Source organism: Corapipo altera, unplaced genomic scaffold, assembly GCF_003945725.1.
Source record: "Corapipo altera isolate COAL_440 unplaced genomic scaffold, ASM394572v1 53, whole genome shotgun sequence".
In the NCBI taxonomy this organism is placed as follows: domain Eukaryota; kingdom Metazoa; phylum Chordata; class Aves; order Passeriformes; family Pipridae; genus Corapipo; species Corapipo altera.
In genome coordinates this window covers 6,070,987-6,098,511 of record NW_020884900.1, presented here as the reverse complement: position 1 = coordinate 6,098,511, position 27,525 = coordinate 6,070,987, and the positions used below count along the sequence as shown (strand labels likewise).

The 27,525-nt window shown below is 40.6% G+C and overlaps 2 protein-coding genes across 9 annotated transcripts in view; both read left to right on the top strand.

The window, feature by feature from the left end:
- Positions 1 to 9,110, top strand: part of ZMIZ1 (zinc finger MIZ-type containing 1) — a 350,003-nt gene extending 340,893 nt beyond the window's left edge. For 7 of the 8 annotated variants that reach the window (XM_027649686.1, XM_027649679.1, XM_027649680.1 and 4 more), the window contains 2 exons: positions 741 to 989; positions 4,639 to 9,110. In XM_027649686.1, coding sequence (XP_027505487.1) covers positions 741 to 989; positions 4,639 to 4,746 — 357 coding nt within the window. In that variant the 3' untranslated portion in view covers positions 4,747 to 9,110. The remainder of the gene's footprint in view (positions 1 to 740; positions 990 to 4,638) is intronic. The other variant, XM_027649681.1, reaches the window with a different exon arrangement.
- A 9,516-nt stretch (positions 9,111 to 18,626) lies between these two features.
- Positions 18,627 to 26,947, top strand: PPIF (peptidylprolyl isomerase F). Its single transcript, XM_027649547.1, has 6 exons — positions 18,627 to 18,894; positions 20,891 to 20,921; positions 21,772 to 21,860; positions 23,948 to 24,044; positions 24,787 to 24,862; positions 25,260 to 26,947. Exons 1-6 carry the CDS (start codon positions 18,706 to 18,708, stop codon positions 25,393 to 25,395), a joined length of 618 nt encoding a protein of 205 aa, XP_027505348.1. The 5' UTR covers positions 18,627 to 18,705; the 3' UTR covers positions 25,396 to 26,947.
- The last annotated feature ends 578 nt before the right edge of the window (positions 26,948 to 27,525 follow it).

Genomic DNA, 27,525 nt, shown 5'->3' with positions numbered 1-27,525 from the left:
CTTGGCAGTCAGCAGGTGAGCAGCCACCTACAGCAGCTTGGCTGATGGTGGGGGGTGCGCTACCTGAGCCCACTCAGTTTTGTCAGCCATCAGAACCCATGAATATCAGCGAGGAAAACCTTCAGCCCTTAAAAGGGGTGTTGCATTCTGAAAAGAAAAGGAGGGGAGGAGTGGGGAAGGGCCGGTGTTTGCAAGATGTTTGTAGTGAGCTGAAACAGGAATAGGTTGCGGTGTCAGGAAGCTACAGAATAAGGGAGCTGAGCAGAAATTATGCATTTTCTTGGTTAATGAGTTTCCAGGCATAGGGATCATTATTCAACAAATTCCCCATTCATTCACAGAATATTTTAGGGCAAAAGCATCTGCCTTGCTAATGCTGAACAGCACCCATAAGCCCCCTTCCCTTCTCTTTGGGGTTCATTGTTTTGCATCTTCAAGCACAGTTTTCCACATTACAAGGAAGCAAACCAACAGCACAAATCCAGTGTGTTTTTTCCCCCTTGCAGACAACCTCATAAAAGCTGAAACACTTCCTCTAGCATTGGGATATGGAGTTTTCCAATTGCGCTTTTTCATTTCTTTTTAGGTTTTTTTGGTTTGTCGGTTTTGTTGGGGTTTTTTTGTTGTGTGTGTTGTTTTTTAATTCATTTCTTTTTATAACATGCAGTTACAGAGTCAGGCACGCGAGCACTGTACCTTGTGGCCTCACTTTCTTTTCCTGCTTTTTTCCTCCTCCGCAGATCCCTCATCCCGGCAGCACTGATCAGTCCCATACTTCCATGCAGCAAGGTTTGCACGTCCCTCACCCCAGCAGCCAGTCAGGGCAGCCATTACATCACAGCGGGCCTCCTACCCAGCAGTCCCGGCAGCCACCCCCGGCCGCTTCTAGCAACCATCCACACAGTGACCTGACCTTTAATCCCTCCTCAGCCTTAGAGGGTCAGGCTGGTGGACAGGGAGCACCCGACATGCCGGAGCCCTCGCTGGATGTAAGTCTGTGTCATACTCTCATCTGCCTGCCATAGCGTGTGCTTCGCATCGCGGCGGGAGGGCGGGGTGGGCGTGGGGATGGGGAGCCGCTTCCACAGCACATGCCATCCTCTCATGCTTTGGTACATGGGCACAGGTGCTGCAGCCAAGGTGACAGGGCGCTCCTGGCTTGCTGGGAGAACGGTTCTGGTTGGAGCAGCTGCGTGGTGCGCGAGCCATGAGCCTCTTCCTAGCACCAAGGCAGGCATCTCTTCAGGCAGCAGCTCAGGCACCGGGCTGTGAGCCACGTCGTCCTTTCCCCCTCGTCACTGGTTGGGCTGTGCTCATCTAGACCCTGAAGCCATCGCGGTGCCTGACTAAGAGGAAGGACACAGCTGTGTGTGGCTCTGACTGTGGCGTTGCTGTGCCAGGCGAGCTGTGTGCCGAGCCCTGTGGCGTGCCCTGGCCAGCGGGAGGGGGATCTCTGTTGGCTCACCCTGTGGTACTGTCCCTGCTCCCTGCAGCCAAAAACAGTCTGTGCCATCCATACCGGCCCCTGCAGGTGGCTCAGCAGCACAAGTTCTTCCTCCCAATAGGCCACACAAGAAAGTAAATAAGGGCGTCTTCTCCCTCCTCAGTTGCTATGGGAGGCAGCTCACAACTAAATAAAGATAAGTCTAGTTTTAAGGCCAAAGGTAGTCTTCCGTCTCTTAACATCTGTTCAGTGGAGTTGGAAATTAATTATCTGAGGTATCTCTCTGGTTAACCATCTTCCTCCCAGAATATAAATTCCTTAGCGTCTAGGATTGGATTTTTGTTTGAGTCATGCATTCCTGTTTGTGTATCTTCTGTCTGTTCTGAAGTCTGCTACTGCACAGTGAATTTTCTTAGAGAAATGTTTGCTTCTGTGCTCTGATTTGTATCTGTATTTGCTGTTGCTGTATGCTTACATCTTCTGAGTCACATAGGAGCACTGGGCTGGGAAGTAACCTCACAGAGAGGAGGGAAGGAGTTAGGGGACAGATAGAAGCTCCAGGATGCTACAGGAACAGTGATCAGTAAAGTAACTTCTGCTGTTTCACACAAAATGGTCACGTGCACATCTTTTGGGAACAATAATTCATGTGGCATTTAAGAGTCCTGAACCCTTAAGAACCCCGTATGAGCAATACTAATAGGTGAAATAAAACTTGTCTTTCTTTCCTTCAAATATTTAAGAAACATAAAGTATGCTGTTATGGGTCAGGCACCCATTCCTCACTGAAAAGCAAAGCACAAAAACCTGTACAGTTATGACAGTACTGTGGTTATCACTGATGGAGGATTGCTGATTTCTTAAGGGAGGCAAGTGCTGTACAGTGTGGGGACTATAGTTACTGGAAATTCCTGTGAGCTCAGTCATGATCAGATGGATTATTTGAATGGTTTAACTTCCTGCAGCTGTGTTTGGAACCAGGCTGAATAAAGTCCCATGCAGCAAAGCAAACAGGGGACTGTACTATGGACAACTTGGTCCACTCCCTACTGACACAGTCGTGTTAATTTTGTAGGAATTCAATGTGATGCAGTCTAAGATTTAACCTGTCTACCTCCTGTAGATACAGATACACGAGGTCTGCACTTGTACTTCAGACAGCAGTCTTCAGACTCAAATCACCGGTTAGACCTCTTGAATTTGCACTTCAGGAGCACTGGGTACACCTCTCCAAATTCTGCCCCTAAGTCTAACAGATTCCTGTAGCTTCTGCCCCCACTGTCCCCTCACAGCCTCTGGTGCCTCTCTGTCTCTCATCCCTGCTGCAGCACAGCACCCTCAGCATCCAGCAAGTCCTTCCTGAGGTCTCTCTTTCTCACACCAGCTGGGCAGGAGGCAGGTTGTGCCACCTGGCCCTCTGACTGAGGAAAGCTGAGGTCACCCTCAAAACTTAAAAGACTTCATCTTTGCAGATTCTGAGCGTATCATCACCTTTCTTAAAAAAAAAATATTTAAAAAAAACCCCTTGTATACAGGAATGAGTCTCAGAGACATTAAATTTTTAAGAATTGAGTTGTAAAATTGTAGGACAAATTCAATAATTTTTTACTTTCTCCACACTTGGTGAGGCTGCAGTTTTCTTTTGGACTTCTCTACAAGGTATTCATAAAAAATTATGATAGGAGGTGAAGTACATTTGAAAACCTTACATCTTTAGTCTAGTATAATGACAGTAGCATTTTTACCATGAATAAAAGGAGGCAGTGTTTTAAGAAACACATTCCTTCTGGGAGACTCTATTATGTAAATTTGACATTGCATTTTTTTCAAAATACTTAAAAAACAGTAAACTTTTTTCTACATTTCATGTTTAGCTAATTGAAAAATATGTTCATCCATATAATGTTAGAAGATGAAGTTGCATTTGCACAAGAGTATGCACAAGAGTAATAGAAACATATAAATACAATATTTATATGCTAAATGTGAAGCAGTCAAGCTTTTGGTTTTATAGTATTTGAAAACATAGAACAATTTAAAATTAATTTTTCGTACTTATTACTAAGTTTGTTAAAGCAGTCCATATTCTTTTGCCTTCAACACGCAACAGCATATAAAGGGGGTTTATTGCAAACTCTTCCCTGCCATTTTTTATATATGACACTTTTACTCCTGACTAGGAAATGGTGAGATGCATTATAAAGCAGAAAACATTGATGCACAACCAGGAGTTATGATGTGCTTGTCATCTGTCAGATCAAAAAGAATCTGCGTGATAGTTGGAGAAACAAAATTTTCTACTTGAAATACAGTGTTAATAAAAATAAAAATTGAAGCCCCACAACTATACCTTTTGATCCTTTAAAGCATTGTGTACATTAGTGCATCTTCTGTTGGATGGAGTGTTATGCCTGTGACCCTTTAAAATGTCTGGAATTGCATGTAATGCTGTAGTCAGGTAAGCACTTCAACCACTGTAAACTCCCTGCCATAAAGGAAAAGGACTCACCCAGCTGCCTTGCCATTCCTCTCCCCATACTCCTCCTCAACTGTTTTTTTACCACTCTCCTCGGTTTGTTGGTTGGTTGGGGTTTTTTTTCCTGGACTAGTTTTAACCCTGGGTGAGTTCCTTTCTGCAGCTCTGCCCCAGAGCTTACGTCAGTCCACTGAGGAGTTGCAGGGTGGCTGAGGTGAGGAAAAGACAGGGCTGCCTCCTTCTGTAGGGATGCAGGCTTTGGGTGGTCATCACTCTGATGTGTGCAAGTCTTTGCAAAGACCAGTCTTTGCTGATCTGCCTTAAAGTTCAAATATGTATTACTTAGACTGCCTGTTTCAATATTGTTTTATATAAAACATACATAGTGAGCATCTATCCAGAAGTTTTTGTCAGCATTGTTAGCCAGGAAATATGCTTTGTTTAATGATGAACTTTGTGATGGGGAGGTTGATTGAGAAACCCTAACTGAGCTGATAATGTAATGCACAGATGAAAACTGAGTCATACAGACTGTCACAAACAAGTGGATACACTATCATCTTAGGGTGTTAGGTTTGTGATGCTGCCTTCTGATTTATTTTTTATGATATATTGTTATGAAAACCAGTTTCCAGGAATATGTGGTGTTTAATCCCTTTTTTTCTCTCAGTTTTATTTCTGTTATCTGTAATTTTCCTTTTATCTTTGTATTTTATAGCTGCTTCCAGAACTCACAAATCCAGATGAGCTGCTTTCATACCTGGATCCTCCTGATTTGCCAAGCAATAGCAATGATGACCTTCTGTCTCTCTTTGAGAACAACTGAAACCATATGTTTTCTCCCATCCCTTTCACTTGTTCACACGTGTGTGGCTGCACAGCAAGGAATCTTAACACTCCTTTTCCACAAGAGAAGAAAAAAAAAAACTCACAACTTGATCCAATGGTGCACTCCCTGCTTTCTTCATCTCAGAACTGCTTTTGTTAGCTTCAAAGACTGCGAAAGTGACGGGAGAAAATAATACAAAAATTAAATAAATGCAGTAATCTCCGAGTCTGCCATGCTACATGTGACAAAGAAGCATAGACAGTTGTGCAGCTATTGGAAACCCCATTTGGTGTTCATCCTTGAGAGAGAGAGTTATGTGATAAACATAGTGTGAAGTATCTTGGCAAAACCGAATCTTGGCAAGGGAAGAAAAGGCAACAAAATGGAACTGTCTTTAATTGACCAGTCTCAGAGTGTCCTTACAATGCTTTGTTCTTCCATTTTTTTGAAACTGTATCTCCTTCTACCCCACCTCTCCTCTGCCCCCCTCCAGCCACAGGTTTGCATTGGAGTGATTGTCCTGGCCACACACAAAAAGAAAAAAAAACACACGTAAAGCTCAAAAAAGCACAAATCCTACAGTCAAGTGGCAAAGATAGGGAAGATATACAGGCCTGTTAGAGGGAGCCAACAGTTTAGTTAATGCAACTTCAGTAGCAGAGTCCTGAGAATCTCCAGGCTGCAGCTGTGGGTGTCGGTATTTCTGCAAGCGCAGGGATCTTAACCACCTCTTTGCAGAGGATTCCTCTGGCCAAGCACACATATTGGAAACACCCAGGAAAAATTAAAAAAAAAGTTTGCAATGTGTAGGGATTTTTTTGTGGTTTTGGTTTCAAATCAGTACCGTTTCTGGCTGCATTAACATCCAGCTGTAGAGATTGCTGTAACAGATCTTTTTGCCATGTATACCATCTGTAATGGAAAAGAGAGGGAGGGGGGATGCAAACCAAACTGTTCCTGATTATTACCTACAGCCTTCAGTGCCCCAAGAGTTCGTGTCACTGTCTGTACTGCACAATGCATAGTAAGACAAGCTGGGTTGAAGGCAGCGAGGAAATCATTGCAGGATGGAGGGAGAGTAATATCACCTATCTGCATAATTATTTTTAATAATCAGCTTGAGAAGGGGCATTGACATTGGACAGACATTTTGCAGCTTCATTTTTGTTTTACTTTGTGTTCTGTTTTCGTGACTGTTACAGATACTTCGGCCTTTTCCTTTTCTCCTCCTTCAGTTTCTTTTTTTAAACTTTGGCTGCTGGAATGAGCTCTTTCTCCTGAAGGACCGGGAGTGGGGAGAATAAGTAACTGTTCAGTAGGTTGCTACTGCCCTCAAGAGACCCTGCTGCCACAATCACTGTCTTGCCCCTGTGATCTGTGCTTCTCGTGTGGTTGCTGCTCCTGCATGAGCTTCATATTGCTTCTGTGCCCATTTCTGTGCTCTTTGTCTCTCTCTCTCTTTCTCTCTCTTATAAATGATGTACAGTAGCTGTGTAAGAAGTGCATGTGTGCCAACTTTGCCCTCGTGGTGCAACATTTCAGCTTTTGCCCACTGTACAGTTATTGGTTTTGTTTCTTTTTGTTACTAAAGCAAATTTGACCCTGCTCCTTTTTCTCTTCCCAAATCCAATCAAACACCTTTCGTTTGCTCGCCACAATACGTTTTAAACTGAAGTGCCAGGCAAAATTTTGTTTGTTCCTGTCAGTTTGACTAGATAGCTTCCTAGCCCTCTGTGTTTAGTTTGCAACGCTGTAAATGGCATGCTCTGTGCTTACGACTCTGGATTTGCTTTCCTCACCAAAGTCACATTTGTAAATTCTTTGTGGTTTTTGTTTTATTTTGCTCTTTTTGTTAACGTTTCCCACTACTGCTGTACATGCGTCGTGATATATATATGCTAGTCAGCAGCACCTTGCTGTAGATATTAAAGGAAATGGCGGTTTAGTTCTTTTATTTTCCAGTAGGAGTATTGAATCTGTCAAACGTATTATGTAGAGATGGTCCCACACTTATATTTTTCCTCTTTCAAGTTTTTTTAAGAAAAGCGCTGTTCATTATGCAAAATCAATTATTTTAAGAATTGCTATTGTAAATATCTTTGTGAATATTTTAGTATCGTCTTTGATAATATTCAACATTTTCATGATCTGGTTATACTTTTGCTGGTGTTTTTAAATACCTTGTCTGAAGAAAAAATATGGGTCCTTTTTTAAAACAGAAAATTGAGGGTTCTTTAACAGAATAAGGGAGTTGGGTTTTTGTTTGGGTTTTTTTGCCCCCCCCCATTTTCTTTTTATAAGTTAGCCCAAATTTCATATCCATTTATGTGTGAACAAATTGATAAATCAGGCAGTACCTGGATAGTCAGGGCCCAGCTCTGTCGTGGAAACATAATAATAAGTGATTGCCTTGGGAAAAAGAAAGCCCAACTAACTGACCGATGTTCATTGGCTGTGGGTGATCATGAGCTGGTAATGGCAGAGGTTTTGTTTGTTTGCCCAAGTGAGCAAAACGTCTTGGACCAGCTGTCTGACCAGGTAAAGATGCACTAAGGCAAGCAGCACATCTGTAAGGTACCATATTTATGTCACTGTACTGGTTCTTTGGTCTCTGAAACTGGGGCACAGTAACACTTTGGGATGTTGGTGGGTGGGGGAGGGAAACAGTATAGTATATTTTATTCTGCTTAGAAGTGTCTTTTTTCTTATGTAGGCTTGACAACCTGTAGAGGATCTCTGCAGAATATTAAAGATACCTTGGTGTAATACATGGTAACATGGTTGTGGTGTGGTCCTGCTATCACACAATTCCTAGGAAAGATCGTTCTTCAGTTGCGGATACAGATGTGTTTTGTAGCCATTTTACTGTAGTAGTTTCCCCCTGTTTTTTCCTGCATTTTTTATATAGGTATTGAGGTCATTTGCAGGGGTGGCTGATGATAAACTGACTTTGTGCCCTTAGAGTTTGGGGTTTTTTGTTTGGGGGGTAAGTTTCTTAAGCCATAGGTTTGGGAATAAAGAAGATTTCTCACTGTTAGTTGGAACTGGTTGCTCAGATTTTTTTAATTGATTCTATTTAATGTTCCATTCTCCACTGATTCCTGAGCAGCTAAGTTAGTCACCTGAAATGAATTTTCTCTTAAACACAACATTAGTATTTTAAACCAGGTATGTTAAGGATTGATCTTTTGCTAACTGGTAGTATTTAAAATGTATCATTTAAAAGTACCTGTTGGAAAGCGTAAAGGGAAAAAAAACCCCATAGATATTAGCAATATGTTTGGAGCAGCGTTGGCATCTGCTTTGTACAGTAATAGATAATTAAAGCGGACAGTTGACACTTTTAACTTACAGAAACGTTTGGTTTCTAAGCAGAACTTAAGAGAGAAAATACAATTTTTACCCGTCACCCAAATGTTGGACATTTGAGACAGTTTTAAAACTTGTCTGTCAGCTAAAATCAGGTACTGTATAGTCAGTATGAAAAAGCTTCTAAATGAAAATTTAGTTATTTTTTTATCTGTTCACTGCCATGTTAAAGTTTAGAGAAAAAAACCTAGCAAATAGGGTAATCACAGTCATTTCTTTTAAAGCTTAATTATTATATGAGATTCCAGTAGTATTTTTATTCTTCTTTTTTTGTTTGTTTACTTTTTAATCGTTTCCCTATGGAAGTTCATCTGGGAAAGAACCCACAGAGATCTACAGTTCTGCTGCCAAGACATTACTAATAGGACTGACAGATACACACCAGTGTCTGCAGCGGAGACTCAAGGGACAGCTGTACATATGTAAATGACAAATAGAGACATGTTAACAGAAATGCATTCATTTTCCTTGGAATGTGCATTGTTTTTATTTCGCAGGAAAATAAAAAGCTTGAAGCTCCATCTTATGTGGAAAATGAATCCTGTTTGTTAGCGTTTGTGGAGTCTCAGCATTTGTTTCACTTTCACTTCTGTAATATACTCTGATCCTTTGTTTTGTTTTGTTTTATCTACATGTAATATTTAGCTTACGTGTACTAGTCTATCACCTGTGTATTTTTAGGGTGCTACAGAAATAATGAAGAAAAATACGGGGATTAAAAAAAATTGTAACCAAATTCATACTTTGTACAATTTTTGATATCACGATCAGAGGGAGAATTAAAAAAAAAAAAAAGTACAATCTGAGGTAACATGCAAAAATGGCCATTGTCTTTGTTTGTACATTGTATGTACAGTACAATGCAATCATTTCATACTTTAAACTGGTCAGAAAAAATAATTGTGATTTTTAGTCTTGCAAAACTGTATGTAGTTAGATGATGTGACAACCTAATATTTATCTAATAAATATGTATTCAGATGAAACCTGTATATTAGGTGTTCATGTGGTTATTTTGTATTTAAAGATCAAATTATTTGACTATTGCTAGACATTTATATACTCTGTTGTAACACTGAAGTATTCTCATTTGCTCATGTTAAATTTTTTTTCCTAAATAAATTTGCAAAATTAAGGTCTGGCTAATTGGCAGCTGCTTTGTAAATTTTCAGTTTCTTTTTGAAACCGCAAACTTCCCCTTTGCCCTCCCTGGTTTGTGTTAATGTGTGAAGTCAGTTATGCAGGATGTACCTTTTTCAGCGAGCTGGACTTGCTGCAGAAAAGGTAAGGTGTTAACCACCCTAGAAGAGACAGAGAATAACACAAAAGATTATGAATGCAAATTTACTGATAAGCAGGGGATCATGCAGCAGAAAGTCCCTGCTGAGCAAGGTATTGGTGACTTGCTGTTCAGCATGCAGGGCACTGCCTGTCTCCTAAACAACTAATAATTACTTTGAAATGAAATCTTTATGTGATATGAATAAGAGGAAAGGAGGGCTTCTCTTTGGTGTTAGCATGTGTGGAGGGGTTAAACATGCAACACCTTTCTTTTAAATTCTCACAAATTTGATACTTTTCTTTCAGTTGGAACCTGTCATTAAAGTGAAATGAGTGACCTTGGAAGATGACTAAAATGAGACAATTTTTTTCTTAATGCATCTCCATCTTAACGTTGAAGTGTTTGGTTTCTAAATGCAGCTTTTGAGTTACAAAGTCTGCTTAATTTATCTACCTGTTCAGCTGTAAGCAGACTAAATCTTGACAGGAAGAATACACACAGGGTCATATCAACAACAGCCATGGCATGCACAGGTCCTGTCCCAGTGGACACCAGTCACTTTGCATCTGAGAACTTGCTTTAAGGAGGTTTACTAAGCATTTCAGTATTTTTGTATGGCATTTTCTGAACCCAGCTTTGAAATGCATTCAAATTCCTAGGAACAACCTAACCTTTTTAGAATATGAGTACCTATGCAAGCATGTGTAGCAATTATTCCACACCTGTTGTTGATTGAGATACACACAAATATATAAATATATATCTGTGTGTATATATACATATATATATAAAAATCTTGACTAGGGATTTATTTTCTCAAAATTGGGAAAAATCATTTGTTTCTGACTCTCAATTTATGCCTTCCTTGCTGGCACTACCCCTTACAATGGACTTTTCAGATAACATAATAAAATAGTGTACTCAGTAGTGAAACAGAAAAAATATTTATCCATTCCAGACAATAATTAATAAATATTTTGGGTTTGGTATTCTCTTTTCCTGGATGCTCCCCAGAAATGTCAGCGAGACATAGTGCAAACCCACTTCAGCACTGTACAGATGGAGTAAAGTACAAAGAGCTCGAGTGATGTCCTAAGCACTGTACATTTTTCAAGCATACTTTGAAGTCTGAGGAGGCTACAACAATTCTGAAAGTGGGGTTTCTCCCAGATGTCACCTGAGGACCTCAGGACAGGTACAGAGTGTGTATCCAGTTGTTCCTGCCATCTCCTGTCCCACATCCTGGCAGTGTGCTCTGTGTGTCGTCAACTCTGCACGTGCTTCCAGACAGCCACCTACACAAGTATCTGTCTGACTTCTGTGTTTTTCCATGTGCTAATCAATTGTTGAACAACTTCAGAACAATCCTATTTCCCTACATTTTTTCTCTACTCTTCCTCATCAGTATGGATCTCTGAATTGTGTTATTTTGTTTGTGCCCATTGTATTCCGTTGCCATACACTTCATTGTGCTTTTTACAGGAGTAAGAGACTGAAACCAGTTAGAAACATGGAAGAGGGACCCCCTGTTTCTTTTCCACTTGGACAGTGGAGATGGGAGTCCTGTGCATAGAGCCACTTGCTTTCCTTTAAAGAAGTAAGCTAGACAGCATATAAAACAGCTGTACAACTCTTACCTGATGCTATATAGAATTCTTTCACTTCTTATCCTTCTCTGTTTGCTTTTAAGAAATGTATTTTTACGTTTGGGTGCCTAGTCTTATGTTTCTACGTATATTTAACCAGAACCCACTTCTCTTTTATCTGCTTAAATTCCAAGTCTGTACAAGTCTTCCTGTATTGTGAACTTCCAGTTATGAACCTTTCTTTCTTACATTTTGAATTATTACCAGTATGTCACTTTATTACAGTTTTCCACTTTCTGAAATCCTACTGACTCTATGTAGGATATTACTACTAATGTCTGTCATTGTCTCAACACGCTATTCAGACTTGTTCTCTCTAAAAAGAACACGGGATTTTTCTTGTATCAGACAGATCACTGAAAGCTTCTGCTGAGATGCCTTGGCTCCATCAGTCTACAGAATTTTCCAGGGGAATATAAAAGTAGTCCACAAGGAACCTAATCAATTATGCAATTTCATTTATAAAGCAAGCAGACAGCAATTAGGTCATGACTCCTACAGGCACATGGCAGGGCACAGGTGGACTGACTGGTTGGTTTGCTGTGTAGTTCATTTGCATTTCTAGAAACTCCTTGCCTAGATTATAATAATTGGTTTTCTGCTATTGAAGTCGAGCCTTCTGTTAAAATCCTTCTCTTTTGCGGACTAGACGAGATCAAGCTCTTTCCCCTGTTTATTGAGTATGTCTGCTTGGTTTGTCCAGTACCTTTCCAAATACTGAACTCACTGTATTTTTTCATAGATCCAGTTACAGTAAAGTCAGCTTCTCCAGAAACATTATTTAACACTTCTAAGTACACTGTTTTCTGTACACCCTTTTGGCTTTATTAAACATCCTAAGAGGTAGATATGGGATTATCAATTATGGTTTTCCCCTAGGTAAGAGTTTTGACCAGTTTCATTTTTAATTGAATCTTTCCAGTTAGTCCACAGCTGTTTTATGATGTCAGATGTTTTGGATTTTGTTAGACTATTCTGGCACATTTATTTTGTCACCTTGTTCTCATATCAACATATTATTTTAAAAACGGGGACAGGTTGCTAATTTTAATAAATTTTAACTAGTTAAAGACCAGAAAAAGCCAAATATTTTTAAAAACATACAAACTGTTGTTAGCATTATATCCTTTCTGTTTTCTTCATTTGGTTTGCAAAAACTATTGAAATTCCCCACACTTATTTAATGAAATTCTGGAGTTGAAGTCTTACTGTGTTTTTAACACATATTTACATTTATTCAACTTTTTTACGTTTCAAAATTATAATCAGTGCTCACTTCCTTATTTCTGTGTTTCTCAGAATGTACATTCTTAAGATATGCAAAATCAGTGAATTTTGAACTTGCCCATTTATCCATCTGATGAGTTTCCAGTGACTGGTGGTAATACCTGGTTCAGAAAGTTATTCAGAATATGTTGCTTCACAGGAAATCCTAGCAGTTTCTCTTTCTAAGTTATGAATGATGGTCCCCCTATGGAAAGAAGCATGACTTCCCTATGGCCACTATCAAACTGATGCCAAAATGTGCTGGAGTGACTGAGTCAGTTAATTAAAAGTTAAGGAAAACTAGACTCCTGACTCTTCTGAATACTAAGAGAATTTCTTACCCTGCACTTTGAAATATTTGAAAAAATGCTTCATTATCCAAAAATTATGTTTGATTGTAAATGTCAGACATGTTAATTTGCATCTGAAAACTTGTGAGCTCAGTTGGAGGGACATTGTGTATTTGGATGTTGGTCATGTGCAATTATGTCATATAAGTGTGTCATAATGTTCCATGCTAGCTAATGTAGTTGTTCTGTTATATGCTGAAGGTAAGAGGTCCTTTCTGTAGAGAAACTGCAACAAAAAAAAGCAGAGAGGAATCTCAGAGATTCTGTATGGTGAGGTTGGTTCCAGCAGAGCTGTTCACTACAAAATAGCTGGTGGAATTTTTTTAGTCTCGTTACATCTGTGAAGCTTTTAATTTCTAGGTGATTCTTGTTCAAACTTAGGCTATCTTGACCAATTTTAGCTTTCAGCTCCTGTTGTTAAGTTTTACAATTAAAAAACATGTCTATGATTATTCTTAGAATTAGTTTAGAGCAGACAGGATGATTCATCTTGTACAAGGTACAGAGGCAGCTGTTTACCTCAAGGAGTCATTGTTCAGGTTTGCACACAAGACAAACTCAAGGAAAACCCAAGGCTTTACCAGGCAGCTGATTAAAATAGAGCTCTTGAGAAACAGTACAGAGCAGAAAGGTCATAAAGACATGACAGTGTAAGGAAAATAAGTGTGTAGAAAGCTGACAAGTATTGGGTAGGGGAAAAGATTAGAAAAAGGGACCAAAATTGAACAAAAGATACATGAGAAAATAATTTTAAAGAATCAAGTACTGTAGTGGGGATGGAGAATGAAAAATATACAGCTGGAAATCTGGAGTGCTGCTGGTGATGTGCTGCGTGGGACCACAGGTCCCACATGGCCCTGGGCCTCTTGTGAACATTGCAACCATTTCCCACTTGAGTTGCAAGTAAAATTAACTTGTAAAATTAATTTTTTACAACTCAACCTAGAATATCTTATTACCACCCTGTCAGTCTTAAAAGGCTAAATGTATGATGCTCTTCCCTTTCTTTCACCTGTTTGCATTCAGTGATTATAGGAAGTGGCTGGTGCACCTCTGGTTTTGCTTTGATCAGTTATGTATTTGTTGCATCACAGAAACAAGACCTGGTCAATGGAGTCACACAGCAAGAGAAAAGATGAGGCATGGCAGGAGCTGGTAGTGGTGAGAGAACACGTAGGTTTCCATGCAAGTGGGTGTTGCAACAGCCTCTTGGGATGGACAGGAAGGCAGTGCAGTGCTGTCTTCCACTCCCCAGGAGGGAGCTCCTGAGAGTCTCCTTTAATGAGTAGCTCCTGTGTAATTCCGTTTTCAGTAAGATCATCCCAAGCTCCAGGCTCATCTTACTCATACACGATGAAGTAGCATGACTAATCAATTCTAAAATTATTTCTGATACTTGTTAACTTATTACTCGTTCCTCAGACCAGAAGTGGTAAATAAACTGAACTGATCCCTGTAAATTTCAAGTTCTGTTACAACTGACATTTCTGTGGTTTAGAAGGTAGAAGAGTTCCCATAACTTTTGCTGTATCTTAATACTGTTTCATAAGTGTGCAGAGTATCTCCCCGCCCACCCACAGGCAAACCACCTATCCACATCCTGGAGCTTTGTGAGGCCACTGGGAGTAATAGCTGCATTTTAAATGTCCTACATGCTTCGCCAGGCTGTTGAGATCTATCTGCAAGTAGCTGTAGTTGTGTATGGATGAACTTCTGGGAAGCTGCAGGCAGCTGCAAGGTACCCTGGGTGCTGTGTAAAGGCACTGTGTAATCTGACATATTAGCAGTGAGTTTCCATGCATTATGCAGGGAGATGGAGTAATGAATTCCAGGCAAGCAATGTCACTCAGAACTTCTGAAACGAAAATGCTAATCACAGCTGTAAAGAGCATGAGTGGATTGAGGTTTTTCTTGTATGACTATTTGCAGGTAATTAGTATGAAGTCATGAGGGGAAACTCCTCCTTTATGTACAATGTGTGCTGGTGAGAAGGTTCACGTAGTGAGCTGAGTTACTACAAGTTCCTAAGAGGAAACCTTGATCGGGGGAAATATTTGTTAGCGTTTTTCTTTATATCTGTAAGTGTACCTGTGTGGCTACTCTGTGCCCTCTGAGCTCTTGTACAGTTTAATTCCACACTGCAATCACTTAGTAAAATAGAAAGGTTTTTCACCATCTCTGCCACTCTAGTCCCCATTCATAAATAAATGCATATCATAGATACAGATCACAGAGATACTTTCCATGTCTTAACTCATCTTCTAGCTTAGTCAAACCTTGAAGAAAAAATTAGGCTGAGTCTTTTGAAGTGCAGCACAACCAGGCTCTGCAGGTGAGAGGTGGGAATGCCCACTGCAAATTCCTGCTCTCCTCACTTAAAATCAAGCTGAGTACCTGTCTGACCTCTCCCTCAGGAAACAGTCCCGATTAGCAGAGTCCTTGAGATAACCATGTCCCAGATGTGCAAGGGTTCTTATAATAATGAATGTTAAAATCGATACCATGGGAATTCCCTGTATCACAGTATCGAGTGATGTTCCTGTGGAATGCACTTTCCTGTGAAATAGGTTGCTGCAGCCTATATTTGAGTTTTTATTTGCATGGTCCAATCATACAGCCCCATGAAGAGCATATCAAAGTGCACCACAGACAAAGGTGAGTTCCATGGAATTCCACTCTTGCAGTTGGTAGGTTGCAAAATGTGGTCTTGCCGCAGCTGCCAAGATAAATCCAACAGCAGCAATTGAAGATTGAATAATACAACTAACCTACATTCCTGTGTCATAAACAAGTAGGTACACAGTCAGAGTCAGGAAGGCATATCACCTTTTTACCGGTGTAGTGTCTGTCTGCTGGGGTAGCACCATTTCAAGACCCTTGAAATCAAAATTCTCAAATTTAGGTCATCTTTCAAGCATTTATTCTTTCTGTTTCTTTAGAAGAGCCACTTAACCACTGTTGTTGTTTCCTGTCCATCTTGGCACAATGGTGGTAATGTTTACTCAGTTACTCAATAGTCTTGTTTACAAAGACTTTTAAGTTGTAAGTAATGTATCAGTATGAAGTTCTGTAATTGCATCATTTAAGGTTCTTTTTCCTGGGCAGAAATTTCTCTGCTATACTACAAGAAGGGTCCTTTCATAGGTGTGTTTCTAAAAATATCTATTTAGAAACTAATTTCAAAAGGGTCCTCCTTGTTTATCCATCTGTAACTTCTATATCATTTTCTGAGATGGGGGGAGAGAGTATGATGAAATCTGTAGGGCAGGTACCCATCTCCCTGACAGCTCTGCTGAAGTACCTTATCTTGGCTTTTGTCTGTGCAACCACACTCCATTGCCTATCTAATCTAGTGCAGGGTGTGCTCGTTTTCCAGCCAAATGTACTTATCTCCTAGCCACATGTTGCAGAATTTCAACAATGAACATATCTTTAAATGGCTATGTTCTAAGGTTCCCTAAAATAATCTGTTTCCTGAGCTAACTCTAAGCCTCACTCAGCAGTGATATAGTGGTCTTTGACAGTTTTGGAGACCTTTTTCTGTCCTCCTTGGAAAGTGACCTCTGTAACTCACAAGTTCCTAGTCAAACTGTCTGCATGAGTTTTAATTCATCTGACTCTGCAGGAGTAGGCCATAACAAGTGATTTAGTAGCTTTATTGCCAAAGCCTAAAGATAATAATTCAGTCCATATTCTCAAATAAAAAAATCACCACTGTGAAAGAGAGTTGTTTTGCCTTCTCACCAAGTCTGCAAGTGAGGAAAACTGCATTGTTTGGTCTACCAAAGACATCTGTGAACTCTTACAAAACAGTTCAAAGCTGTTCTGCCTGTGTTTCCCAAGTGTGAAACAAGATGGTATTTTCTTTTGCTCATCTTTTGTCTTGTTTATTAAATAATAAATCCTTCAGGGCCAGAACTGTCTGTTGTTACAGGTATGCACAGAACACCTAATTTTGATTTGGGCTTCTAGTGGCTACTGCAATTAAAACATTAAAAAAGAGGGTGAGGTTTTTTATGGTCATTAGAGAAAGTCCAAAAATGGACTTGAAGCTGAGAGTATATGACAAACTAAGTAGAAAATTCATAGTGATTTAGCTACTATTGAAAAAAAAAATCACCTTTAGATTATTATTAAAGGAATAGAAAATACCAGCATGGCACTATATGTACAAAGTAAGTAATTGTTCATTCTTATCTTGGATACTTGGTCGCAAAAAAATCCATAAAAGTGGAACAGCTTGGAGAAGGCCAATAAAGATGATCCCAAAGACATGGAAGAGATTTCTTTTAAATAATAACTGAGTTGGCTGTGACTTTTCAGTCTTGAAATGACTGAGAGGAGAAGAGCTGTAGGTCTCCATGACACAGACAGACACCAATCAACTTGCCTCCTCCAACACAAGTAGGGTACAGTAGATGAAGGTAACAGGAGCAGTATTCAAAACAAACAAGTTCTTGATGCTCTGGTCAGCAGGCCTGTGGAAGGGCAGCTTCCAGTTCATTGCCAAGGAACTACTGATGCTAACAGTTAAGATAGGTGCAATGAGTGGATAAGTACACAGGAGAAAAAAAAAGGTTACTACATACCAAAGTCACATCCAGCTTGGGAAGTTCTCTGGAATGAAAGCAGTAGGAGATTGAAAACATACTGGCCTATATTACACCCCTCTGCTGTTTTCACTCTTCCTTAGTCATTCCTTTGAGCATTCAGGACAAGAGGAACCTTTTGACGTAACTTAATATGGTTCTGTAGTTACAAAGCACGATACCTGCTATGGTCATCCCTACAGCATCGGCAGTTCAGGGGTGTGATCTGTGGGTCTCTCTGGAGTGTGTGCCTGAAAAACGGTGTTCATCTAGGATTTCTCACTTGTTTGTAATTGCATGTTGTAGTTCTGCCCTGGTCTTTGTGGTCAGGGCAGTGCCTTGACGGATAGCTTTCTATCATTTCAGTGAATGTCACTGATGAAGGCACTTTTAGCTGCTTGACACAAAGAATTTAAGTGGGATTCAAAGTTTACTGTTCCTCACATAGGGGCTGTCTTTGTATGATTCTGTCATATTGTGTTGCATGGCTGCATTAATCCAACCTTCATTAGAATATTTTATAATACAAGGAATGTGAAAATGACTATTAGAATAACCCTTGATTTTCTTTCCTTTTTTTTTTTTTTTTATAAAAGACATTCTGTGACATTACAAATTCGAAAAACTTTTGGAAGCACTTATATATGGAATCAGGATGGGAACTGGAGAAGGTTTGGAAGTAATATCTGAACGTGACTGAAATGTGTAGTAAGTATTTTCATCTCAGTCACTCAGGAAAAGTTTAAATGATAGGTGTTGTTATTTTCATATAAAAAACTATAACAATATTTCACTATAAACTATAGTGAAACTATGGTAAACTGGACCGCTGTTACTCTCTTTTGTAACCCCTCGGGCAGGTTTCCCGCCAAAGCCAAGGCTGGGCTATGGACCGATGCCGTGGCACCCCGGGGCTCTGCGGTGCCGGGGTGACTCAGGAGCCTCCGCGTGTCCCGACGCGTGTCGGTGCCGCAGCTCCGGGATGCTGCGGGTGAGTAACGCGGCACGGGCAGCCCGTGACTCCCGGTTATCCCAAACCCGTGACGGCCGCACGGCCATCCCCGCCAAGGTGCTCCGCGGACAAGCCCAAAGGCGCTGTGTGTGAAATTACGGAACTTTAGATAAACTTCGCCGTCCCTGTTGATCCCTGGGGTGAGGGGCTGTGAGGAAATGTGCAAAACAACAACCACAACCACAAAAACACCAAACCCAAACAAAACAAACAAAACCCAAACAAACAAAAACAACAAAAAAAAAAAAAAAAGAAGAAAAACAAACAGACAAACCGAGCCCGCTCCGCTGTCCCGCAGCGCCCCTGCCCCTCTCGCCCTGCGCGGCCGCCAGCGGGCGCTGCGGCGCCGCGGCGGAGCCCATAAAGGCCGCGGGGCCGGGCCGGGTGTCCGTGTGTCGGTGCCCGTCCGTCCGTGTGTCAGTGTCTGTCGCCTGCCCGCGGGATGCTGGCGCTGAGCGCCGCCCGCCGCCTGCTTCGCCCGCCCGGGGACCTGCTGCCGCCGCCGGGGCTCTCCTGCATGTGGGCGGCCGGCGCCCGCGGCTGCAGCGGGGCCGGCACCGGGCCGCCGAACCCGGTGGTGTACCTGGACGTGGGCGCCGACAACCAGCCGCTGGGACGCGTGGTGCTGGAGGTAGGGGCGCGGGGCTGCAGCTCGCCCGGGGCCCGGGGCACGCTGCCCGCCGAGCAGAGGGCGGCCGGGCCCCGGGCATGGCGGCCGCGGAGCCGCAAGGTCAGGGCGGGCAGGGCCGGGGCCGCGGGGGGGGCGGGACGGGGGCCCGGGGGTGGCGGGACTCGCCCGCTCGTGGGAGCTGCTGCCCGGCGGAGCTGCTGCCCGGCCGCCCTCGGGGCTCCGCTCCCGGGGAGAGAGGGAGGCGGGACGGCCCCTCCAGGCGGGAAGGGCAGAGCTCGGACCGGGGCTGGTGTGGTGGGGAGCATCAGAGGAAGATGATTTTAAACCATTGAGTGTGAGCTGAAATACTGAAGAAGAATAAGCCTGCTGCCGTCCTGTACCGCTGGCTTGAGAGGAGAGAGCGGGGTCCCAGCGGGCCCTGGAGGTCCCCGCCTTTGGCTGCTCTTGGGGCAGCCGGCTCCTGGAACCCTTCCATCGCACCTCCAGCCTCGTGCAATTTTCCGTGGTGCTCGTTGTTTGATTTTTTTGGTTGTCAGTTTGCTGAGGCGCTGCCTCCTTGAGCTTCCCGCTCCACGTGGAGGGAAAGGTTGGCGCGGCGCTGTTGGGATGAGCAGCAAGCTGAGGTAGCAGCTGGTTCCATCCGTAAAAATCCAGTCTCTGAAGTACTCTGTAAAGAAGTACTTTGTACTCTGTACGTGTGAAGAAGGCCTGAACGGGAACACCGCAGTACACTCTGCTCTTAAAAGCATTATAATAAGCGCCATGTGGTGCACCCTGTGTCCTTAGGGCCGGGTACCTGCCTCAGGTAAATGCATTGAGTATGGGAATGATTGAGGGCTGCGCTCCAGAACCATGCACTGTAGAGGGAATTAAGCTTTTTTCCCAGTGCTCCCCTGCTGAGGGAATTCAGTGTGGCCTTTTGCCTCTAGCACCTTCTTTGGGTCTATTCATAGAGATTTTTTTTTTTAAAAAAAATTAGTCATAAGAGTTCTCTCTAAAAGGGGTTCATTTGAGACTAGAGCCCAGTTTATTTTTATTCATTCAAAGTTGCAGCATATAAATTAATTGGACTCTCCCAGCTAGTGTGCTCTCAGGAGGTATTGTTTCAGGGAGTCACAGGTAAAAATGTTGTTGTGCGAGTACCTTATTCATCAGTGAGATATAGTAAATATCTGGATGGTATTATAAAAAATAACATAAGTGTTTCTGTATTTCTTGCAGCAGCATTTAATTTCCACGTTAAATATTTTTACTGTGCCCAGTTGACAGAAAATCTGAATGCATTGCAGCATTGCCTTGAATCTTTGGCTAAGTTGTGGTTAGATTCAGTTGCAAATTATAGCAATCTGAGGAGGGTTTCCTAGGGAAGGAATATTAAATTCTTGCCACAGCCATACTGTTTCTATGCATTATTTCACAGTTGTATCTGCTGGTGGCTACTGTCAGGATGTGCAGCTGGGTAAAACTTTGGTCTGACTAGTATGGCCACTTTTATATCCCTTTTTAGGATTAGTAAAAAGATCATTATTAATTCAAGTCAGAAGTTTTTGTAGGTTACAATGTCTGTGTAAGTTCATGGGTAGATTTTCATATACAGTTTCTGCTCTACCTCTTTTGCAAATTTCAGCAGCTGACTGTGCTGGGCAGACTTTGGTATCTCCAGTTGTATCCAAACCAGCTTTGATCTTTGGGGTCCATCATAAAGATTTGTCTTAGTTTTTGCTAAAATACCACGTTGACCAATGAAATCATTAGGCACTGCTCAAAGTGTTCTTCATTAACTGGCTAAAAGTTGCATTGAGGGGATATATTTAGCATTACTAGCCAAATGCTTGGGAAGTTTTAAGGTATTCATGTAATTTTGGTGGCTTGTGATTTCAGATAGCTCGTCACTTTGGGAAGAGGGTTAGTTGTACCAGGCTCCCATGTAGAAGTTTTTCTATGTGCGTATGAAAAAGCTGACTTATGAATTTGTTGGTTTATTTTTCTTTAACAGCTGAAAGCCGATGTGGTTCCAAAGACAGCAGGTAAGGCAGCATCTCCAAAATTTCATACTTAACTATTTAATTTTTAGGAACAAGAATATTCTTTTATCCTTCAGAACTATTTCCATCTTCATTTTTTAATCAAGAAATATGACAGGAAGTGCTAGTGGGGAGTTGGAATTTGTTATTCTTTGAAATAGTTTCATTTTGTGATTTGCACTGAGGTAATACAGTTCATATATTGGGTTATCAGTGGTGAATATATATGGTAAAAAACCCACTAGTTTGCTTTAAAATCAATCCCCAGAGCAAGTGGGGAAGGGTAAATCAAAGGGGCAGTGGTCTCTTTTAGCATTTCCAAAGAGCATATGGGGTTTTGTTTTCCTGGTCACTAGCTAATTAGTGCTTTTATGTCACAAAGTTTTCATGGTTTATCACGTTTCCTTCCTCAGCTGCTGATTTAGTCGTTCTGAAAAAAACTTGATATATTTCTTTCAGTTTGTAGTAGATGAATGTCCTTGGAAAAAAAAGGTGTCATCCTCACAATTACTATAGAGAACAGAGGCATAAAAGTCAGAAAATGAAACCTTTGACTCTAGGCAAAGGTGGGGGAGGTCAGGGTATTGGAGTTAAGATATAACAGTAAAATAAAAGGGAGATGAGATGGAAAAGGATTGTGTTTGTACTCTGTTTTTAAGCTAAATAAGCTTTGTTTTCTTAGCTTTATAACAGAGGTTTTTTTAAAGTATCGTAATAACTAATAAATCAGTAATACTTTAAAGATACAGTAAAATTTTTGAAGCATATAAACTTGAGACAGTTAGTCTACATGTGTTTGATTGTATTGCCATATATGATGCAGAATATAATACTTAATGCTTTGTTTTCACAGAAAACTTTAGAGCACTTTGTACTGGTGAAAAAGGTTTTGGGTATAAAGGATCCACTTTTCACAGAGTGATCCCTTCATTTATGTGCCAGGTAATTTTGTTTTCCTTTTGCTATTAAATTTATTTGTATGTTATTTATATACTTTAGAAGCAGACTAGTATACAGAAATGGCTCTGCTCTAGCTTTTGCTAACTACACAATAAAGAAGTGACAGTATGACTTCCATTTCGAATCTTTTTGCAGTGGCTGTTGCTTAGCTCATCTTTTATACAAATAAATGTAAATTTTTTGTAGACTGTCAAAAAAAAGCCTGGCTGAAGGCTTTCTGCTATTGTATAGCAATGTACTATAGTGTGGGGCACAGGTGGCAAAATAGCACTTGTTTGTGAGAAGCAATTATGGGCAGAATGGCAATCAACTTAGTGTTCTAAGGGAACTAAGAAAACAATGTGTCCATTCGTTATTCCAAGTAGAATAATCTTTTCACAATAGAGAATGTGTTTAAAATGGTTTTTTTTCTAATGTCTCTCTAATATGGAGGGGAGGTCAGTTGGGGTCGATTTTTTGGGATGACCCATTTGAGATGGAATTTGTTTCGGTTTAAAGGATGAATCTTTTGCAATTCTGGATAAGATTCCATGTGCATTGACAATTTTTTCTTGAACAGCAGCAACAAAAATAAGAACAAACCTTTCTTAAAGCCTTTTTATCTACTGTGCTTGGCAGATGAGCAGGATGCAGCTGCTGTAGTGCACTGCAATGTGTGACTCCTGGTGGTCCTCTCTTCCCTTAGAAAAAGCTACATTTCAACAACATTACATTGTTGAATAGCTTTGTAAAAATATCCAACATGAAGGTCATAGTAAGCATGCTTTATCTATTAACTGATAACTGTGATGGTTTCCCATCCTTAATTATTTTTTTAAACAAAAAATATATCTGTTGAAACAAGAGGCCCTGATTGTATGACCTGTTTCTCAGAAGAGAAAGGGGACAGGTGTGCTGTAAAGGACCTATTTTCTTGCCTTTTAAATGCAAATTAAGGTTTTGTGATACTGGCAAAGGGACAGAGTTTAGAAGTCTTTCTGGGATCAGAAATACATAAATATGAAAAAAAAAAAGTAGAAATCCTACTTTGAGTTCTACCACTAATTTGTGAAGTTCTGTGTAAGTGTTCTCTTTGCTTTGTCCCCACAAATGGACCCGGAATGAGGATACTAGATGGTTGATTCCTTGGTGTGGTGAGATGATGAATTGATGTTTAGGAATTACTCAGAGGTCGTTGCTGAAGTGGAAATGCTGTCATAGGTCTCAACAATTTTCAAGTGAGAGAAGACAGTAGAGACCTTTCCACTTGTTGAGATGGAGTGTTAATATGATTCAGGCAACTGGTATGGCCTAATTGAAGGCCATCATATCCGGAACCCGGCAGTTTGGATGTGTCCATGTGGCATGCAGAACATAGTTCTGGGACTGCGTAGGAGTGGCTGTAACACCACCTGTAATGGATTACTCAAGATGAGGATGGGACGATGAATGTCACGTGCAATACCTGCTGGGTATGAGTTCTCTGACGACATGGGTGGTGTCACTCCTGGGAGAGGAGATGGCAGGTTGCTGGAACCAGTTTAGGAGCTACCTCTGCGAGTCACTGTTGCTGGGTTTTTTGTTTGGACTGGTTTTTTGTGTCTAACCTAAGACAGGTATCTGTCATCTATTCTGGCAAGCAGCCTGTAGCTGGGAGAAGTTTAAAATAGTCTAGGTGTAACACTTAAACAACAAAACCTAGAAATAGCAAACAGTAATAATGGAGATCCTGATCAGTATTCATACATGTTGGAAGAAAGGAAGGGGAACAAAAGAGTTCTGAGATCTTGCCTATGGTAATGAACCTTGGGTGATTTGGTTTTCAGGCCTTTGAGGTGTTTCTTAAAATTACTGTTGTTTGTTGTATCACATTTGGGAGAAAGGCTTTTTCCCCCTGCTTTTTGCCTGATTCTATCTTCAGCTAGTTAAATGATTTTAAATTGAGTGCCCATACTCATTCTTAACTGGAAGAAAATTTGCTGATGTTGTCACTTCTAAATTAGAACAAGTGTCTATATTTTCAGTAGGATCACTTTCAATGTAAAATAATCCATGTGTGCTTGTAGAGTTAATAACCATTTCTGTTTCAGGGTGGTGACTTCACAAATCATAATGGAACTGGTGGAAAATCCATTTATGGCAGTAGATTTCCAGATGAAAATTTCATACTGAAGCACGTAGGACCTGGTAAATAAACATGTTCTTTCTGCCTTCTGATGACTATAACCTATAATGAAGCATTGTTTATGAAGACGTGTTTTAAAAAATAAGGTTTTTTAGGTTTGTGAGGCACTTGGTAATTGAAGAAGCATCAAGGAGGTTTAACAGTGTGTTGTTCCTGCCATGTTCTTATTTCTGTAGACTGTTGTACAAATAGATGTCAGCCCGTACTGGGCTTACAAATTTTGCAAAGGTGAAATTGCTGCTTTTATTTTCTTCTTTCATAAGTCATAGACTTCAGTTTTTACTTACATGCAGGAGTAAAACAAAGACATCTGGGATTTCTTATTTGCTAGGTAACACGGGCACATCCTTTTAAGCTCAAATTAAAGCCAGAAAAGTAAAGGAAAGACCATACAGAGAAACATCTGATCTAATTCTGTAGTCTCTTTTTTGGCATTTTTACTTCCTCATCCCAGGAGACTACTGCTGCTGTTGAAGCACAGTGGAGCTTATCTGGTGTTAGTCATGTTCAGGACACGTACAACCAATTACATTGCTAACACTCTTGCTGTGGAATAAAGGGAGGCTGGGCAGGAGGGAATAGAATAGTGAAAGGCAAGAAGTTGGCATTAGAAATCATTTGGAGGCAGTGTGAGATTATCACATCTTCTGTCTGTCCAGCCTTAGTCTAAAGGTGCAGTGGCAGTTTGTCTTCTCTGGTGCAAACTTGTTACACCAATCTAATAATCTGCTTCTGTTGTTCTAGGTGTTCTTTCAATGGCCAATGCAGGACCCAATACAAATGGATCCCAGTTCTTCATTTGCACTGCAAAAACTGACTGGTAGGTTCTCAGCCCTGCAGATTAGCCTCCTGAAGTGATGCCTGAATCTGGAGAGTTTGGGGTTTTCTTAGGGTTTTTTTTGTTTGTTTGTTTGATGGGTTTTTCTTGTTTGGTTTGTTTTTATTTCCAAATTACTTGACTCCAATGGAAATAAATTATTTTGTGCTACTTGAGGGAGGAAGGGCTATGAGAGTCACAAGGCCACTATCCCTCAAAGTGCTTCTGAAGTCCAGAGCTAGAAGTATTTCTTGTCACTTGTAGAGCAGTTGTGCCTTTACCATAGAGTCAATCAGCAGGTGAGAGCTGTGAAGAACTGCTAACACCCCTTCACAAAGCTTGGTTTAGTCAGTCTTTGTGCTGTTTTAAGTAAAACTGCCCTTGTGTATTTGTTTTGCAGGCTAGATGGAAAACACGTTGTTTTTGGGCACGTAAAGGAAGGAATGGATGTCGTGAAAAAAATTGAGAGTTTTGGTTCCAAGAGTGGAAAGCCCTCCAAAAAGATTGTCATTACTGACTGTGGCCAGCTGTCCTAACGTTTTGCCCTACCCTTCGTGACGTCGATGCTGTGAAAAATGAATCATAAAAACACCCAAACATTTCTGATTCCATAGGTAGCACCTATAGAACCATGTTTTCTATTTAACTTGGTCCAACTTTTATACTTGTTTTGAATAATACTGATTAAAACCATAAAACAATAAGTGAAGCATGTTTTAACTGCACTACTGTGGTAGTCACACTGATTTGGTAGAGTTCCACTGCGTTTTGCAGGAAGTGGTATGACCACCCAAAGTGTCTTTGATTGCAATGTTGATACTCTTCTTAGTATTTGGATGTTTCAGGTCTTAGAATTGGTGGTGGAGCTGACAGCTATGTGTTCTGTAGTTGGGAGTTAGATATAAATTGAGAAATGCCATGTTGCCTTTGGTGCTAATAAATGCTTATTCTGTTGCTCATCTTATCATTTTGAAACAATACTACTAAACATACTCTCAAGGCTGTCTGCAACAAGACTGTCAGATAATTTCTTTCTGTGTCTCAGTTTAAGTCTATCCAGTAGATTTAATGAGCAGTTGTGGGTTTTTTTAATTAGTTCTGGTTTAATGTTTTTCTTTTCTAATAGTCTCAGACCATTTTTTCAAACTGAACTCTACCTTACCTGTTTCAGTGGAGCAATTTGACTTTTGGGTTAAGTAAATTGCTTTAGGTTGAGTTAGGCTGCTCCTGGAGCTCTACCTGCCAATGAGACCTCAATTGAGCCAAAGGATCTCAGGACATTTTTATTATGCAACAGTGAACTTGAAGTTCTGTTTTGGGATCTGGTTCTGTGAAGAATACAGCTCAGTTCTCAATGTATGGCCTACTTTTGCACTTGTGAGCTTGCTTGAGTGAGAAATAGGTTTGATTGTTCTTTTGTTGTGTTGATCCTACGAAGTCAGCCCACCTTGGGTATTACTTGAATTATAATTTCTTCTCATGTATCATCATCAAAAGTCAAGATTGATCACGAGAGAATCACAAGGCCTAATCAGGGCAGCAAAATCATTCTTGTTGGGGTTGATGCATGAGAAGGAAAGAATTCAGTTGATCAGCTAAACACATTTCGTTTGTATAAACTAGTATGTATGTTTTATGTGGTGTGCTGGAGCAGCAATAAATGTTGGAACCTCACAACATAACCTTTAGAATCACTAAGGCTCTAAGATATTAATGATTGTGAGAAAAATCACATGATTGTTTTGTGCAATAATCTCGTTACTGAAGAGAAAAATAAAATGTGATGGCTTTCTTCAAATGTGAATTTATTTTCATTGCAGTATGATAATATGTGGGTTTAAAACTATTTTGTACTGGATTTTTTTTCCAATGAGGGCTGCATTCATGTGTCTGCAAGGTATCAGAATGTAATTTTGCAAAAAATGGAATTGAAAAGCTTTTTCACTCTACCTGCTTCATCTTTCTTTGTGGTATTTTTTAAATATTAATTTGTGCTGGTTTGGCCTATTTCACTTGGATACAATAATGTTTTGGTTTTTATCCTAATTTGCATACGGAAATTAATTAAATACAGTTCTGCCACAAAAAGAAAAGTCTGGTCCTTTCTTGAAAGCAGGAGTATGAGGAGCTGAAACCTGTTGTGTTTACCTGGGCTATTCTATTCTGTCCACTTTATCATGGGTCTGATTTTGTGGTATTCAGCAGCTGTGCTGTGGTTCTGATACAGCCAGCAAGAAATGGGGTAATGGTGCATTGCTTTGCCTCCCACTACTGAATCTAAAATATCTATCTGGTATATGGATAGTGTTCAGGTCATGAAACTGTTCTCTTGTCTGGTGTATTAGTTTGCAGAGATAATGGGGAAAACAAAAATTTACTTGTTCTTTTTTTTTAATTTCCAGTTTCTTTTTTGAAAAGTTCGTAGTTCCAGCTTTTTCCTGGACTATTGAATTAGATTCTCAAGGAGTTCCTTCCTTGTTGTGTGATCAGAGATGGCATTAAAACCCTAGCATCTTTCTGTGTATTAGCAGTATTTGTAGATTGGAAAGCCCAGTGGAAGATGCTTTACCACAAACATGCCCATTTTCTCGGAACTGTGTAAGCCTTAAATAAGTAATAGTGTTATACACATTATATTGGTGGCTGTGGGCTTTGGGGATTTTGTT

What these genes read in the sequence shown, in the direction of transcription:
- PPIF (XM_027649547.1), top strand. Translation starts at nt 18,706, where the DNA reads ATGCTGGCGCTGAGCGCCGCCCGCCGCCTGCTTCGCCCGCCCGGGGAC. An exon ending in TCCCTTCATTTATGTGCCAG is followed by an intron (nt 21,861 to 23,947) that starts GTAATTTTGTTT and finishes TTTCTGTTTCAG; the next exon opens with GGTGGTGACTTCACAAATCA. An exon ending in ACTGAAGCACGTAGGACCTG is followed by an intron (nt 24,045 to 24,786) that starts GTAAATAAACAT and finishes CTGTTGTTCTAG; the next exon opens with GTGTTCTTTCAATGGCCAAT.